This window comes from Nannospalax galili, unplaced genomic scaffold (assembly GCF_000622305.1).
Source record: "Nannospalax galili isolate Female #2095 unplaced genomic scaffold, S.galili_v1.0 scaffold1909, whole genome shotgun sequence".
Classification (NCBI taxonomy): Eukaryota; Metazoa; Chordata; class Mammalia; order Rodentia; family Spalacidae; genus Nannospalax; species Nannospalax galili.
The window spans coordinates 192153-206844 of record NW_008358834.1 but is presented as its reverse complement, the minus strand read 5'-3'; the positions used below and the strand labels follow the sequence as shown (position 1 = coordinate 206844).

At 42.3% G+C, this 14692-nt stretch overlaps 1 protein-coding gene across 2 annotated transcripts in view; it reads right to left on the bottom strand.

Annotated features, from left to right (window-relative positions):
- Tp53bp1 (tumor protein p53 binding protein 1) overlaps positions 1-14692 on the bottom strand; it is a 96861-nt gene that overhangs the window by 6375 nt on the left and 75794 nt on the right. For both annotated transcript variants that reach the window (XM_008822327.2, XM_017795389.2), the window contains exons 19-24: positions 11300-11571; positions 10542-10691; positions 9833-10263; positions 6122-6313; positions 5117-5329; positions 3182-3394 (exon numbers count right to left, since the gene is read on the bottom strand). In XM_008822327.2, coding sequence (XP_008820549.1) covers positions 3182-3394; positions 5117-5329; positions 6122-6313; positions 9833-10263; positions 10542-10691; positions 11300-11571 — 1471 coding nt within the window. The remainder of the gene's footprint in view (positions 1-3181; positions 3395-5116; positions 5330-6121; positions 6314-9832; positions 10264-10541; positions 10692-11299; positions 11572-14692) is intronic.

Here is a 14692-nt window from a genome sequence, read left to right as displayed (position 1 = left end):
GAACCCGGGTCCTCTGCAAGAGCAGTCAGTGCTCTTAACCACTGAGCCATCTCTCCAGTCCACCCTTTGTTCTTTTAAGGTTATTTTTTAAAATACTTTATTTTTATGTGTATGAGTGTATTGCCTGCATGTATATAAGTGCACCCATGCCATGCAATGCCCATGGAGATCAGAAGAGGGCATTGGATCGCCCTGGAACTGGAGTTACAGACGGTTGCTAGCCACCATGTGGGTGCTGGAAATTGAATCTGAATCGTCTACAAGAGCAGTCAGTGCTCCTAACCACTGAGCTATCTCTCCAGCCCCATGGTCCTTTATTCTTAAGACTTGCATTTTATGTCTGTTTAATTCAGGGCTGTCTGAGATTCTGATCTGCTTGGTTTTAATTCCCAATAGTTGCTTACATGTACATAATCAAATATTATCCTGTTTAGGTAGTTTATTTGCCATTATTTAATTTAGTTTGGATTAATTTTCCTTTACTTTTGGAGTATGGGTGCTGTGTCCAATAGATGGCTAAAAAATTAGCTTTATTAAATCTACTATCAAATACAAAGATACTAAATAAACCCAACTCCATGAGTCCTTGATGGTATGCCACTGACTAGATACCACATTCCTAATTCATTAATAAATAATGTCTCATAGAATGACCTTAACTATTTTACCAACCTCCTGTTATGAACTGGCATCAAAGAGTTCTCTTGTTTATGTAACAACCAGCATACATAATTTCTTTAAAACCGCAGGACAGCTTCATTACTGGTGTCACTAGGCAGTGTCCAGGAATGAAGGAATAAGGCAGACATAGTTAAGCACACTTTACTACAAACCTGAATGAAGGTCACTATTTTATTTTATTTCAGTATTTATTTAATTTTATTTTTATTTTATTTTTCGTCTATTTGAGACAGGGTCTCCCTGTAGCTCCAGCTGGCCTGGAACTCTCTATGTAGACCAGGTTGGCCTTGAACTCAGAGCTCTGCCTCCCAAATGCCACCACGCCCGGCTCTGAAGGTCAATTTTTAAAAAGCTGTTAAAAAATTCCTCTCCATTTAATCTAAGTAGAGCTTTTTTTTTTTTTGGTCTTTTTGAGACAGAAGCTTTTAAAGGCTTAGACAGGCACATGGTTTTGTTTTGCTTTGCTTTGCTTTTTAAGGAACTGAACAGCCTGCATCTCTCATTGTTCAAAGTGAGCTTTCTACACTATACACTACCAAGCAACAAATAAAACACCTATTAATAGAGTTGCCTTATCAAATCCTGTTTCAAGAACCAGGAACATTGGAAAAGCAGAAAAGTCTGCAAACACTGCTTTAAAGCAGTGACACACTTGCACGCTGTCCTCAAGGGGTTCCTCCAATACTAAGATCAGAGGAAAACTAACTCCTTGGTGAAGAAACTGCTTCCATATTTATCTTCCATTATAACTGAATTCTGTTTGACAAAGCATACATACTACACCTGCTTTCATAGCCCAACTGCCCATCACCAGAGCCATCTCTATTCAGCCTCTTTATGTACCTTCCCAACAGCATAAATCTTATTTTAAAAAAACAAGTATCTAGTTGTTACTATTTTAATTACTTTTACTGATTTTTTTTGTGAATTTCATACAATATATTGTGATCATATTTAGATTCCCTCCTGTATCTGCACTATATAGTCAGGTTTTGTCCCCAAATGCCCTTTCTTTGGTATGAGTTCATCCACTGGAGCCTGGTCAACCTACTAAGAGTCTCACCCTTAAACGAGACTGAATCTCCCCTTCCTAGCAGCCATTGGTTGCTAATATTTCCTCAGGTAGGGTTACAGTTTATTACCTACTTCCCCATGTCTTTGGTGGGATTTGTCTTGGCTTGAGCTTATATAGGATTTATCCATGCCAACAGCATAAATCTCAACTCTTCCCATTCCCTGTACACATGTGCCCATGGCAACAAACTGGTAAGTAGTTTTGGCTAATTAGGAGAGTCATCACATACCTGAAACATCATAACTGATCTTCAGTTGTGCCATTTTATGACAACTACATTCCTTAATGTTGATTCCTTCTTGCAAAACTCATTAGTTAGAACTCTTTTAACTTATGAAACAACATTCTATCTGATCCTTAGTTTTGACAGAGACATTTGGATACTATTATCAGTCACTTATACTACATACATTTGATCTATTCATTCTCTCCTACATCACATTACTTTTCAACCCACTGAAATGAATTTTACTCCTCCTGGCTCCAGCCTTGCATAAACACAAATAAACAACAGATAAATGTAAGAGATTTATTTTAAGGTTAATGAGCGGACCAAGAGTTGAAAAGGCCTAGAAGCTAGTAGCCTTCTTTGAGCACGTGCCTCTAGTACATAAATCAGGAAGATGGCCAGGTGTTTAGAAATCTGGTTGACGTGGCCAGTTGAAGGAAGATAAGATCAGCACTGGGTTCTAATCTCTACCACTGTTGTTGACAAAAGCAATTATTTAACCTTTTTCGTCTGATTCTTCATACATAAAATGGATAATAAAAATCTACCTCCCAAAGCTGGAAAGAGATGCCTCAGTGGTTAAGAGCACATGCCGGGGCTGGAGAGATGGCTCAGCAGTTGGGAGCACTGACTGCTCTTGCAGAGGACCCGGGTTTGATTCCCAGCACCCACATGGCAGCTACGAACCGTCCTTAACTCCAGTTCCAGGGGAATCTGAAGCCCTCTTCTGACCTCTGCGGCATTACACAACATGGGTGCACTCCCATACACACAGGCAATACACTCATACACATAAAATATTTAAAAAAAAAAACAAAAAAAACACATGCCAACAAACCTGACAATCTTGAGTTTGAGCTCCCAGGACCCACATGGTGGAAGGAGACAGAATCAATTCTGACAAGCTGTCAATGACCTCCACAAATACACAAACACATATGAAATGTGTGTGTGTGTGTGTACATATATAAATGTAATTTAAAAAACCTATCTCTCATGTGCCTACCCAGCTTGTCTTGAGAACCACTCACTGAGAATTTGTGAAAACAATCTACAAACTAAGAAACAAGGTATGAATTAACTTTATTTCCTTGATCCCAGTTACCACCACTTACCAGACCCCCTGCTCTGCTTTAGCAACAGAACCACGGCCTCACAAAGTAAACAGACATGTGTCAGAGCCCCTAAGGCCTTACCTTCCTCTTCCTCACTGCTTCCTGTAGGACCATCTAGCAGTTTGGAGCGGCTGGCCAGCTTGTCACTGGTTGTGGCCATGGTGAGGAGAAAGGCATAGCCCAGAAACAAAGTCTTGTTGAGGGGCAAAGGCCCTCTCTGCTCTTCCAGGACAGGTTCACCTGTGTTGTCTCCACTCTCACAGGGGCTCACAAACTCTCCTGCTCCCACTGCCCCTGGGAAGGACAGAGCACAGTTACTAAAACAATAAACAAACACAGAGGCCCAGCACCAAGCATGAGCTGATGAGAAGGTCACATCCTGATGAGCTTGTCTCAGTATGACCCAAAGACCATTACTATGGCTAGTCATTCTAAATGGCCAACAACCTAGAACCAAATTAACAATGAAGACAAATTTACATATTTGAATTTTACATGACGATTACAATGTTAATACACTTTTCATAAATGAAAACCAACTAATGTTGTTATACAAACACAACAAATACTTCTAAGGCCATCTGAAGTAAGTGGTTCTAGTACAAACAAGGAGCAGGCAAAGTAAAAGTATTTGGAAGTCCTCAGCCCACTTCCATTGCTCACGTCTCTGATTTCCCCCAGAATATGTGACATTTTGAAGCAACCTATAAAAAGAAAACAATAACAACAAAGCACCACTTTTTTGTTGTTACCAGGAACTGTCCCAAGTAGATTCTCCCAAACCATCTTGGACTCTCACCAGAATAGTGCAGAGTACTAGGTACAGTGTTGTCACACAGATGATGCCACATCAAAATACCCGGCCTCAACTCCCAGCTGTCATTACTTGGGTAGGTAAGTGAGCCACCAGTCCAGAACACCCATGCTACAAGTGCCCCAATAAGACTGGAGAAGAAAACAGATACCTGACTGAAGAAGCCGGATCATAGATTCTTTAGGAGGCTAAATGACAAGACAGGTCATGCATGCCTCCATAAAATAAAATCAGCATCAAAAAAACAGTCTCAGAGGGAATATGATGTGATGTGTATGATACTGAACTGTAGGGCTCAGGCTGCCTGAGTTTGAGTTCTGTCTTATTTTATCACCTTGAGAAAGGTAGCCAACTTTTCTATGTCTTAGATTCCTCAAAAAATATGGAAAATGAACTGTAGCACCTATACTTTAAGGGACTGTATATGAGGGAATATGCATGAAGCACTTGGGCTCCATGCCTCACCTAATACATATTCAATAAAACACATGGGAAAAAAGGAACTCTAGGGCCAGAACAAGGGAACATCCAATGGAATTCATCAGTGTGCTGGGCTAAGAGAGCCCTCTCCAGAGTGACAGGACTTCACCTCTGTCTACAGAAACCACTGCAGCTGGGTCTGGGTCATAATACAGACCCAGTGAACATCTGGCTGAACTCCCTTCACACTGGAAAGGGTGCATAATGGGAAGAGAAGATATCCAGATTGAGGTATAACCTTTCAATGGAAAGTTTAAGCAAGCCTGAGCACAAGAGAGGGAGGAACAGATTCCCCAAAGAGACAGGAGATGGTAAGGGCAAAGAATAAGACCTAAGACGAATTTCATCTATTATGATGCTGCTTAACCTTCCATACGTCTGTCCCTCTAAAAATCTATACAGGAGGGCCTGGCGTGGTGGCGCACGCCTTTAATCCCAGCACTCACTACAGAGTTCCAGGACAGCTGGGGCTACCGGGAGACCCTGTCTCAAAAAGTAATCTATGCAGGAGTCTGTCTGTGATCAAATCTTGGCCTCCTATCCACACCTGCTATGCTATACACAGAGGATAAGGGGACAGGGATATAGTAAGCTATCTTTGAGGGTGATCTATGGGCTTGTGGGATGCAAACCATTGCCATGGACTGCACTCCATCTTTCCAGAAGCCCTCTCTACATCCTGCCATCGTCTGAGGGAGAATGAAGCACAAAACAGCACTTACCAGGTTTCACAGTGGCAGACTTGCGGCCTCGCTTGGCAGGGGACCGTTCCCCTTCAGAAACAGGAAGCTTCCTTTTGCCTGATGGAACTCCCACAGAAGCCCGAGGACTTTCTGTGATTTTACGGGTAGGTGTTGTGCTGCTGCTAGAGGCAGGGGGGGTGGCTGGGGAACTGATGTTGCTGCGCCGTTTCCGCTTACCTTCCACCAAATTGTCTGATGGATAAGCCAAAGGTTAGTCAAATCCCATTCCCATGGTCTGAGGCCTGAATTCAAACCTGCTTTAAACAGCACAGTGCCTTTTGCCACCTCCCACAGGGACAGGAAACCCCCCCATCTCCGAATCCACTTTTTTCCTTAATCAGGAAGCTTCATTTTTTTGTTGTTTTTTCTTTTTTTTTTTTTTTTGGTCTTTTTGAAACAGGGTTTCCCTGTAGCCCCAGCTGGGCTGGAACTCACTATGTAGACCAAGCTAGCATTGAACTCAGAGATCCGCCTGTCTCTGCCTCCCAAGTGTTGGGACTATAGCCGTGTGCCACCACACCCACCAGGAAGCTTCGTTTTAATTAATTAATTAATTTTCTTTTTTGAGATAGGGTCTCACTATGTAACCCTGGCTGGTCTAGAACTCGCTAAGTAGACCAGGCTGGTCTCAGACTCACAAAGATCCACCTGCCTCTGCCTCCCAAGTGCTGGGGGTAAAGGCATGCACCACCATACCTGGTACAAGAAGCCTCTTTTTAAAGTTAGATAATATTTGTTCCAATCACTGCCATGACTGAGATGTGTCTGCTCCCCGTAGAACTGGGAAAGTCAGAAAAACCCTAAGACTTGTTATTCAGTACTGGGAAGGCAAGAGGTAAGGCAGAGGCTCTAGAACATGACAGCCGAACACCCCCAGTAAGTCAGATATACAAGCAAGGGAAATATTCCTGATTGCTCTAGAAATCATCCTCCTTTAAACAAAGTAGGGAATCACTGGCAGTTGTTTGGGAAGTGAAGTCTTACCTAAGCTGATATCTGCTGCTTTTGTGAGGGGTGTGATAGCCTCATATGGGCCAAGCCCATACTGCTCTCTCAGTCTGTTTCCTTGCTCCAAGGACAGGATGACAGCCATTCGCTTATACCACTTCCTTTGGCCTTCTTTCTCAATGCTGTAGTACAGCTCTCCAGACTCCTTCCTATGTCCTTTCACCACTCCTGGGGGATGAAAACATAAAAAATGCCATTATTGTAAGCTGCTTTGCACCCTCTTAAAAGGATTCTACAAAAGTAGGCCTTAGGTAGGGCGTACAGAGTGTCAACAACAGTGAGCTGAAGTTACAACTTAGAATTCCTGCCATCCATCCCATCACTTGGGACATATGTAGCTACTGTGCTGGGATTAGACAAGTAAAAAGTTTCCCAATGCCAGGACTTAAGAACTATTAGTGGTTCAAATAGTTCCCTGAAGTGAAATGCCATGTGGTTTCTTAATCTCCTAACAGCTTACTAAATCTTCCATTGTGGTTTCTTTGGAGGATGAGTGCTAAAAGTCTTAAGTTGCAGGTGAAAAATGACATTCTAAGAGAGAGCAAATGTGGGGGCTGGAGAGATGGTTCAGTGGTTAAGAACACTGATTGTTCTTGTAGAAGACCCGGATTCAAATCCCAGCACCCACATGGCAGCTAACAACTGTCCAGATGGACTTTTCTATCCTTCTTGGGCACTGCACGACACAGGTGCACTTACTTACATGCAGGCATAACACTCATACACATAAAAATAATAAATAAAATATTTTTTAAAAAGAAAGCAAATGTACACACTTATCTGTTGTGTAACAAAACCAGAATAGAGACATAGAGCAAAGAAAGAAAAAAATAAATCCTGCTTCTTTTTGTCTAATCCTTCAGCCCTAGTATCTATATTCCTGCTCCATCACTGACTCAGAACTGAAGATAATGCCTTTAGATTAGGAGCACAACAAGGAACTGTAAGGAAACTGGGTTAGAATTCAGCAGACCTGAGCCTAGGCCTAGCTATGTTGTTTAAGACTTAATTCCAGTCCTGCGAAAGAAAACACTCCTTTCCCCCCATCAGTCGTCATTAATTTATAGCAAACACACACCACAAACACAACGTGAAAATATGGCATTACTATTTCTTCATTCTTATAATCAGAAAGGTGTACTTTATTTTCTCTTATTAACTTGTATTGAATGAGGGGGCTAAAAAAAACCTAGATAAGCTGCCAAAGAAAAGAACAGAAGAAAAAGCAGGCCCGGCTTCCTCCTCTGCCACAGAATCACTCTTTCCCCTGCTTGCTCATCTCCTATTAAATCTCTATCACCAAACTAAATTATCAAAACCACCTGAAATGACAAAAGCCCAAGGCCAAAAAAACATAACACTAATGAAGAGCTACTATAACTAGAAGCAGTCTTGTGCTAACATTATTAAACAGCTTCAACAAATAGAATTTTGTGTCACTACCCCTTAATGCTATGATATACTCCTAACAGCAAACATCTATTTTTATCTTAAAAGGGCCAAATGTGGACCTCTAAGACTGGCTTTGTACTTGAAAGAAAACCTAATACATATGATACATACAAGGCACAAGTTACTGGTCATAAAAGACCTTGATTCATGTACTGCTCTAACTGATGCCACAGAGGGCCAATAGTGTTATCCAGAACCAGAAGGTACAGTGGCCCACTGGACACTGAAACCAAATGTTAAACTTCAGCTACTTGGGGAAACCCAAATACAATAGAGCCTGAAGACTGTAACAGAAAGGCATATTTGTCTATTACATCCCAGTCTATGTTCAACAAAATACCCAAAAAGACAACACAATAGGTATCCTTAAAATTAGTTCCTAAAAAGAGACAATATATTCAAAAAACTCATGACTTCGGCTGAGCCTGATCACTAAACATAGTCTCAATTGGGCTTGTTGATGGTTGTGCTCATTCATTAAAGGAGTGCCAAGCAGGGACACTGACCCTCACCTGAGTATCCAGCCACTCTTCCCAGCCAACTAGTCCAGCCTTAGAAGACAAAAGAAAAATGAGGAAGAACCCAATAGAGGGAAGCTTTTGGAAGCCCTTGTCAAGAAACTCCAGTGGACTCTCATATGAACATTTGAAAATTGCCTGTTCTGACTTTTTTCTAGTTCCCTGTCTAGAAATTGTAATGCTAATTACTCTTGCCTTTACTTCTCCTTCACATCTCCTAGGCACCAGTTGAGGACTTTCTTTTCTGCTTAGAGACAAGAGTTATGCAATTTGGGGGTTTTTTAGATAGACCCACTGAAGGGGTACTCCAATTGCCTCATTCTGCATCCCTGTTCTGCATGGAAGAAGCCAGAGTGGTCTGCATCCCTATTCCCTATTGTCAATTTGGGTAACCCCTTCAGAGGATAGAGTGATAAGAATAGGAGGTAGGAATTGGCTAGGCAGTTAGGGTAAAAAGACCCCAAAGAAATGTATCCAGTTTCTTGGCTAAAAGTCAAGTATGGGCCTATTAGCATCATACTCTGTTCCAAAGGCCAAAAAATGTCAAAAGATTTGGGAGCTTGTATCTAATCCTTAAAAGATTTTTAGGGTTACCTCTTCAGAGGGGGGAATGTTGGAGGGGAGGGAGTGGGCATGGATTTGATCAAAACACCTTATATACATGTATGAAGTTTTTGTAAAGGTTAAAAAAAAAAGTACAAGCACACACACAAATTCCTCACCATCGCCAATGGCTAATGCAAAAAATAAATGACATGAGACCATCTCAAAAAAACAAAAAACAGCATCATTCTTCAACTCAGAAAATAATGGATATGCAGCATACAGAGTTAACTTTCTCCTGAGTTAAATATTGCAATATACCCACCACTCACCAACTTTCCATTAAAGCAGGAAGTAAGTTTAAAAGTGAGAAGTGAGGGAAGACAGAATATGGAAGGGGGAAAGCGCTAATGTTGAAGTGGAGAAATCCCAGAACTACCACCTCACCCAGTAATAAAGATTAATAGCACCAGATATGTCACATGATGTCACATGCCTCCCTCAGCCCCTTTGATGTGACACGCAGGGGCACTTCGCCTCTATGCATTCTTTAAAGCAACCCCATTAACTCCAGTCTAATCAGAAAACATTAGACTGAATTGAGAGACATTCTATAAAATACTTGACTATTATTCCTCAAAACTCTCAAAGTCATGGAAAAACAAAAAACAGAAATTGCCACAAACCAGAGGAGACCAAACGAAACATGATGACTAAATGTAATGTATCCTCAACTGGATCCTGAAACAGAAAAAGGACATTATAGAAAAGATGGCAAAATCCAAATAAAGTCTGGAGTTTAGTTAACAATAAGGAATTAAGATTGGCTTCTTAGTTCTGAAAAATATATCAGGATGATTTAGGACACTATAGATAGGGAATGCTGGGTGAGGAGTTCACAGGAATTCTCTACACTAGCAGCATTCCGTACTTGGCAAATTTTTCTATAAACCCAAAATTATTCCAAAATAAATCTTACTGAAAAACAAGCAAAAAGCCAATGGCAAGAGTAGGCAATGTTAAAGGAAAGGAATCTCTGACTTGAGAGATTCAGAAAATAGGTAAGGCTGGGAAGGAATGTCTTGGTAATTAAATGCTGACAGAATGGAGGACAGTAGGTACAATGGAGTACCAGAGCACAGGAAACCTATAGGGACTCTGCTATTTTTATTACCTGCACTGAAATACTCATCTTCCGAGAGTGCTGTCACTTCAGTATCCAGTGGGATGGGGTCACATAGGAGAATATCTTTGCCCAACACATCACACTCGTACCCATCATCAAAGAGCAATTTATACTTCCCAGCACCAACATCGCGTGTGATTTTCCCAGAGTAAAAGTAGCCATTGGATGACCACTTGGCTACAACACGGAGCCCTACAAAGCTGTTCCCTGGAGAGGAGGCATCCAAGCCATCAGAGGAACCAGTAGCAGCCTGGAAAGGAATCTCTGGAGAATCACTCCGGCACAAAGCACTAGAACCTGTATCCGCTCGTCTGGTAGAGTCTGGCACACGGGGCATGATTCGAGTGAAGGATTTATCATCTGGTGACATGCTAGGTGAAATGTCTTCTATGCCCAATGGACCAGACACAACGGTTTCTCTAAGGTAGATGAGAGAAGAAAGTGAGAACAGAAGATGGAAGGCCCTATCTACCAATTTCCCCACCCTTTATCCATAGGCTTTTTCAACCATTCTTTATTAACCCTATCACAGGCATGAGCCTGTGCTCTCAGCAGCCACATTCTGATTTCTGCCCACCTCCCAATCAAAGTAGGCCCTTTCTCTCCCTCCTGGTACCCACATACTCTTTATTCCCCTTTCTATCCCCCTATTTTTGAGTAGGTCATAGAATAAGTGTATCTCATACTACTCAGGTACCTAGTTCCAGTTGTCCGAGAAGGTGGGCGGCCTCTTCGCCCACGCCCACGAGGGGTGACTGGAGCCTTCCCTCCCTGTCTGATGCCAAGGCCTGCATCGCCATCTTCCTCACACACTGGCGCCCCTGTCTGACTGATACCTTTTCTAGGACTAGAGAATGAAGACAGGTTAGTCTGGTAGCAGCTGCTGGTGAATTCTTCCTTTAACAGCTCCCCATGACCTTCCACTATATGCTAGACTACCTGTGCTAGGCCTTCAGGGCAACAGGAAGCTGGTTGACACACCCACCAACAAAATCTCAGCCAGGGAGCCTGCAGGGGGGCTGGGATAACAAGGACAGCTTCCTGTATGAAAGTCTATTCCCTCCTGACACAGCTTCCTACTGCTGCTTATTAATGTATCACATCCATTCCTGCCCTGTCTGCTCTACTTTGGGTTCTGGATACCTAGAGAGCACATAAAAAAGTTAGGCTACATCACAATGGGGCTACTCCCCCAAACTTACTGTACTCCCAACCAAAATACACGTAAGATGCAGAATTAGGGGTGGGTGGGAACATGTGCCCAGCATTCCCAACATCCCATAAGGGGTTTCTTTGCCCACAGGATCCCTCCCACACTAGCCCCAAACAGGGAGGGAGAAGTATTGATTTATCCTGGCTTGAAGATGGGGTATCCTCATTACTCCTTTTCCTGTTACAGTAAAATGTCAGCAACCCTGCCCCTGCTGTGGCTCTCTCTGGAGACCCTGTCTGCACCTCAGTTTTCCTGGGCCTCCTCGGGAGCTGGGTAAAGCAAAGTCTGTGGGTTCTGTCCCACTGGTTTTTCCTTTGAGTGGTCCAGCTCCCCTCCCTGAGCTGCCACTGCTGTGCATGGCGGAGAGACTTGTCCCACTTGATGTGCGGTGTAAGCTGGATGCTTTGGAGGAGAAGGAGCTGATGTCTCCCAGGTCACCAGAGGAGCCTCCAGTCTGTGAAGGAGAAACTTCTGTTTCACATTCCTGACATTCTACAATTGGCTCTTCAGTCTCCTGCAAGGAAGAAAAGGTTGGAGAAGATAAAAGAAACCACACTAACACAAAGGTACTGTGATGGCTGGGAATCCTAAGGAGCACAAGAAACTTCAGTTCAACTAAGTAGCAATCAGGAGGGAACTTTCTGAAATAATGGAAATACACTATGCCTATGTTTGAACAGTGGTTACTTAAAATTGTCCAAAGCCACTGAACCAAACCTTTAACATCTATCTGTTCATTCTATTGGGAAAATATGATATCTCAATAAAGGACACATGTTGTAAAAGAAACCACTGTATCAAAGACAAAGACACACACACACACACACACACACACACACACACACACTTTTTTTTTTAAGTTTGTTAAAGTTTTTTGAGACAGGGTCTTCCTGTAGCTCCAGCTGGCCTTGATCTCAGAGAGAACTCTCTGAAGGCGTACACCACCACACCCAGCTAAATTATCTTTTTGGGGGGCAAGATCACAAGCTTTGGTGACTAGCAAGGATTCTAACCCAGAAGACAGAGGTAATTTCCTTAGCAGAAGACAGGTAGCAAGGACACTGAAAATGAGTTGTTAGGAACCCTTCTAAGTATGCAATTAACAGTGAACAGTGTTACATGCTTTTTTTAACACTGTTTTTTTTTATATTATCTTTAATAAGTGACCAAGGACATAGAAAATCATAGGCAAAGACAGACTCAAAATGGTATTAGCATTTGGAAAAATGAAGACCCAAACCATAATCATGGCTGAAGATGCAATGCAGCTTGCTTAGTTTACATCTGACACAGGTGGACAGGGCACACACCATAATTAAAGTCTCTCTCTCTCTCTCTCTCTCTCTCTCTCTCTCTCTCTATATATTTGGTTCGATATTTTGGTTTTTGAGACAGAGTCTCCTGGTAACCCCAGCTTCCTGGAACTCACTATGTAGACCAGGCTGGCTTTGAACTCACAGAGATCCGCCTGCCTCTGCCTCCTGAGTGCTGGGATTATAGGCATGCACCACCATACCTGGCCAAGTCTATGAATTTTCAATAGATACAAACCACGAGTCAAACTGGCCTCAAATCATATTCTCATTCTGATGACTAGAGCTCAGTTTTAAGGCAGCATCTGGGGCCAAACCTCAAGTTTAGCAGGGAAAGGTTCCAGGCCAAGAAGCAATATCCTCTGCAGCATACAACAGAGAAATGAGAGTATATCTGATACACTTTTGCCTTCCTCATTTCAAATGTCTACAGAACATTGTGCTACTTGTCAGAGGATGTGGAGAAGTAAAGATTCTTCTTCCAGTGAGTTTAGAGTCTCTCCACAAGGACAGTATGCAGTGTACACACATTTAGATAATACTATAAGGTAATTAAATGGTTATTTTTTTACTTCTCTCTTTTGGAAAATTTCTTCTTTAAAAATTCACTGGGGGGACTGGGTGTGGTGGCGCACGCCTGTAGTCCCAGCACTTGGGAGACAGAGGCAGGCAGATCTCTGTGAGTTCAAGACCAGTCTGGTCTACATAGCTGGGGCTACAGGGAGACTCTGTTTCAAAAAGACAAAAAAAAAAAAAAAAATTTCATTGGGGGAAGAGTACAGAAAGGTGGCTCAGCAGATAAAAGTGCTTGCCTTGCCTTGAAACTTGATACCCAGAACCCACATGTGGCTAACAACCAGTAACTCCAGTCCCAGGGCATTAGATTAATGCCCTCTTCTGACCTCTGTGGACACTGCATGCACAAGTGCATTTACATACATGGATCCAAAACACTCATATACATTTTTTTTTTTTTTTGTCTTTTTGAAACAGGGTGTCCCTGTAGCCCCAGCTGTCCTGGAACTCACTATGTAGACCAGACTGGCCTTGAACTCAGAGATCCCTCTGCCTCTGCCTCCCAAGTGCTGGGACTACAGGCGTGCACCACCACACCCAGCCCGGCTTCATTTTTAAGAATTAAAAAAAAACCCACAAGAGTACATATATAAAATAACACTCTTTTTCTTCCTTTCATTTTATTTGATTACTTCAGCTACTCCTACTGATTTTGGGGGGCTCCTCTTTCATAGCTAGTGCCTTTAAAGTTAGTATTTCCTAGAAGTCTATTCTCGTTTTTACATGCTTTTCCTGGCCAGGCTTACTACATTCACCTCAGTCTATCTACCAACTACAATGATAACTGAGCTCCAAACTCACAGGCACAAATACCATCAAACTCCTCTGCTTCACAGGCACCTGAAATCCACACACCCAATACTCAATCTACAATCTTATCTCTATTTCCTTGCCTTCAATGAATCCTGGATACTTTTAACAGCTCTCTAAAGGCTAATTTCTTTCAACCAAACTTTCATTCATTTTAAAACAAATCCCCTACCCTGTGCCATTTCTATCTCCCTGTCCCACACCCTTTCAAATCACTGTCTTAAATTGTCCTCTTCCCTTGTTGTTAACCAATAATATCCTTAGTTATCCTCTCTCATGCATGAAGACCTTGGCTCCTAACATGTATTAACAGTAATCAATAAATGCCCACAATATGCTAATGCTGAAAGAGTAGATAATGAATTCCATTGAAAAATAAAGATGCATTGTTTATCAACAGGTACATCTGTAAATGGTCATCTTATAGATGGAGACCAAGAAAGAACACAATCAGCAGGATGTGGTGATGCACACCTTCAATTCCAGTACTTGGGAGGCAGAGAGAGACAGGCCAATCTCTATGAGTTCCAGATCAGCCTGATCTACATATTGAGTTCCAGGCCAGCCAGTGCTAGTCAGAAAGACCTTGGCTCAAAAACAAAAACAGAATGTGTCACGCCATCTCCAATGAAGCCCGCGTGAGATCTCTGTGGGTTGAGGCTGGAACTTCAAGGAAGGTTGCCTCTTGGAATTGGTTGTAATAAGAAACATGCAGTGTACCTGGCACGCTCTTACTTGCTATTAATTTTCTAACTGTCACTGTATCTTGGGCTTTCTGGGGGCCCAGAAAGTGCCTGATGTCCTTGGCACCGCTATCACTGCCTTTATTGAAATCCTTTAATCATCCTAGTTCAGATGCACCATTATTAACGAAAGATATTTTAATGAGAGATATTTTAGACATAGTGAGAAGTGATTAAGCAGAGTTAATGCTGG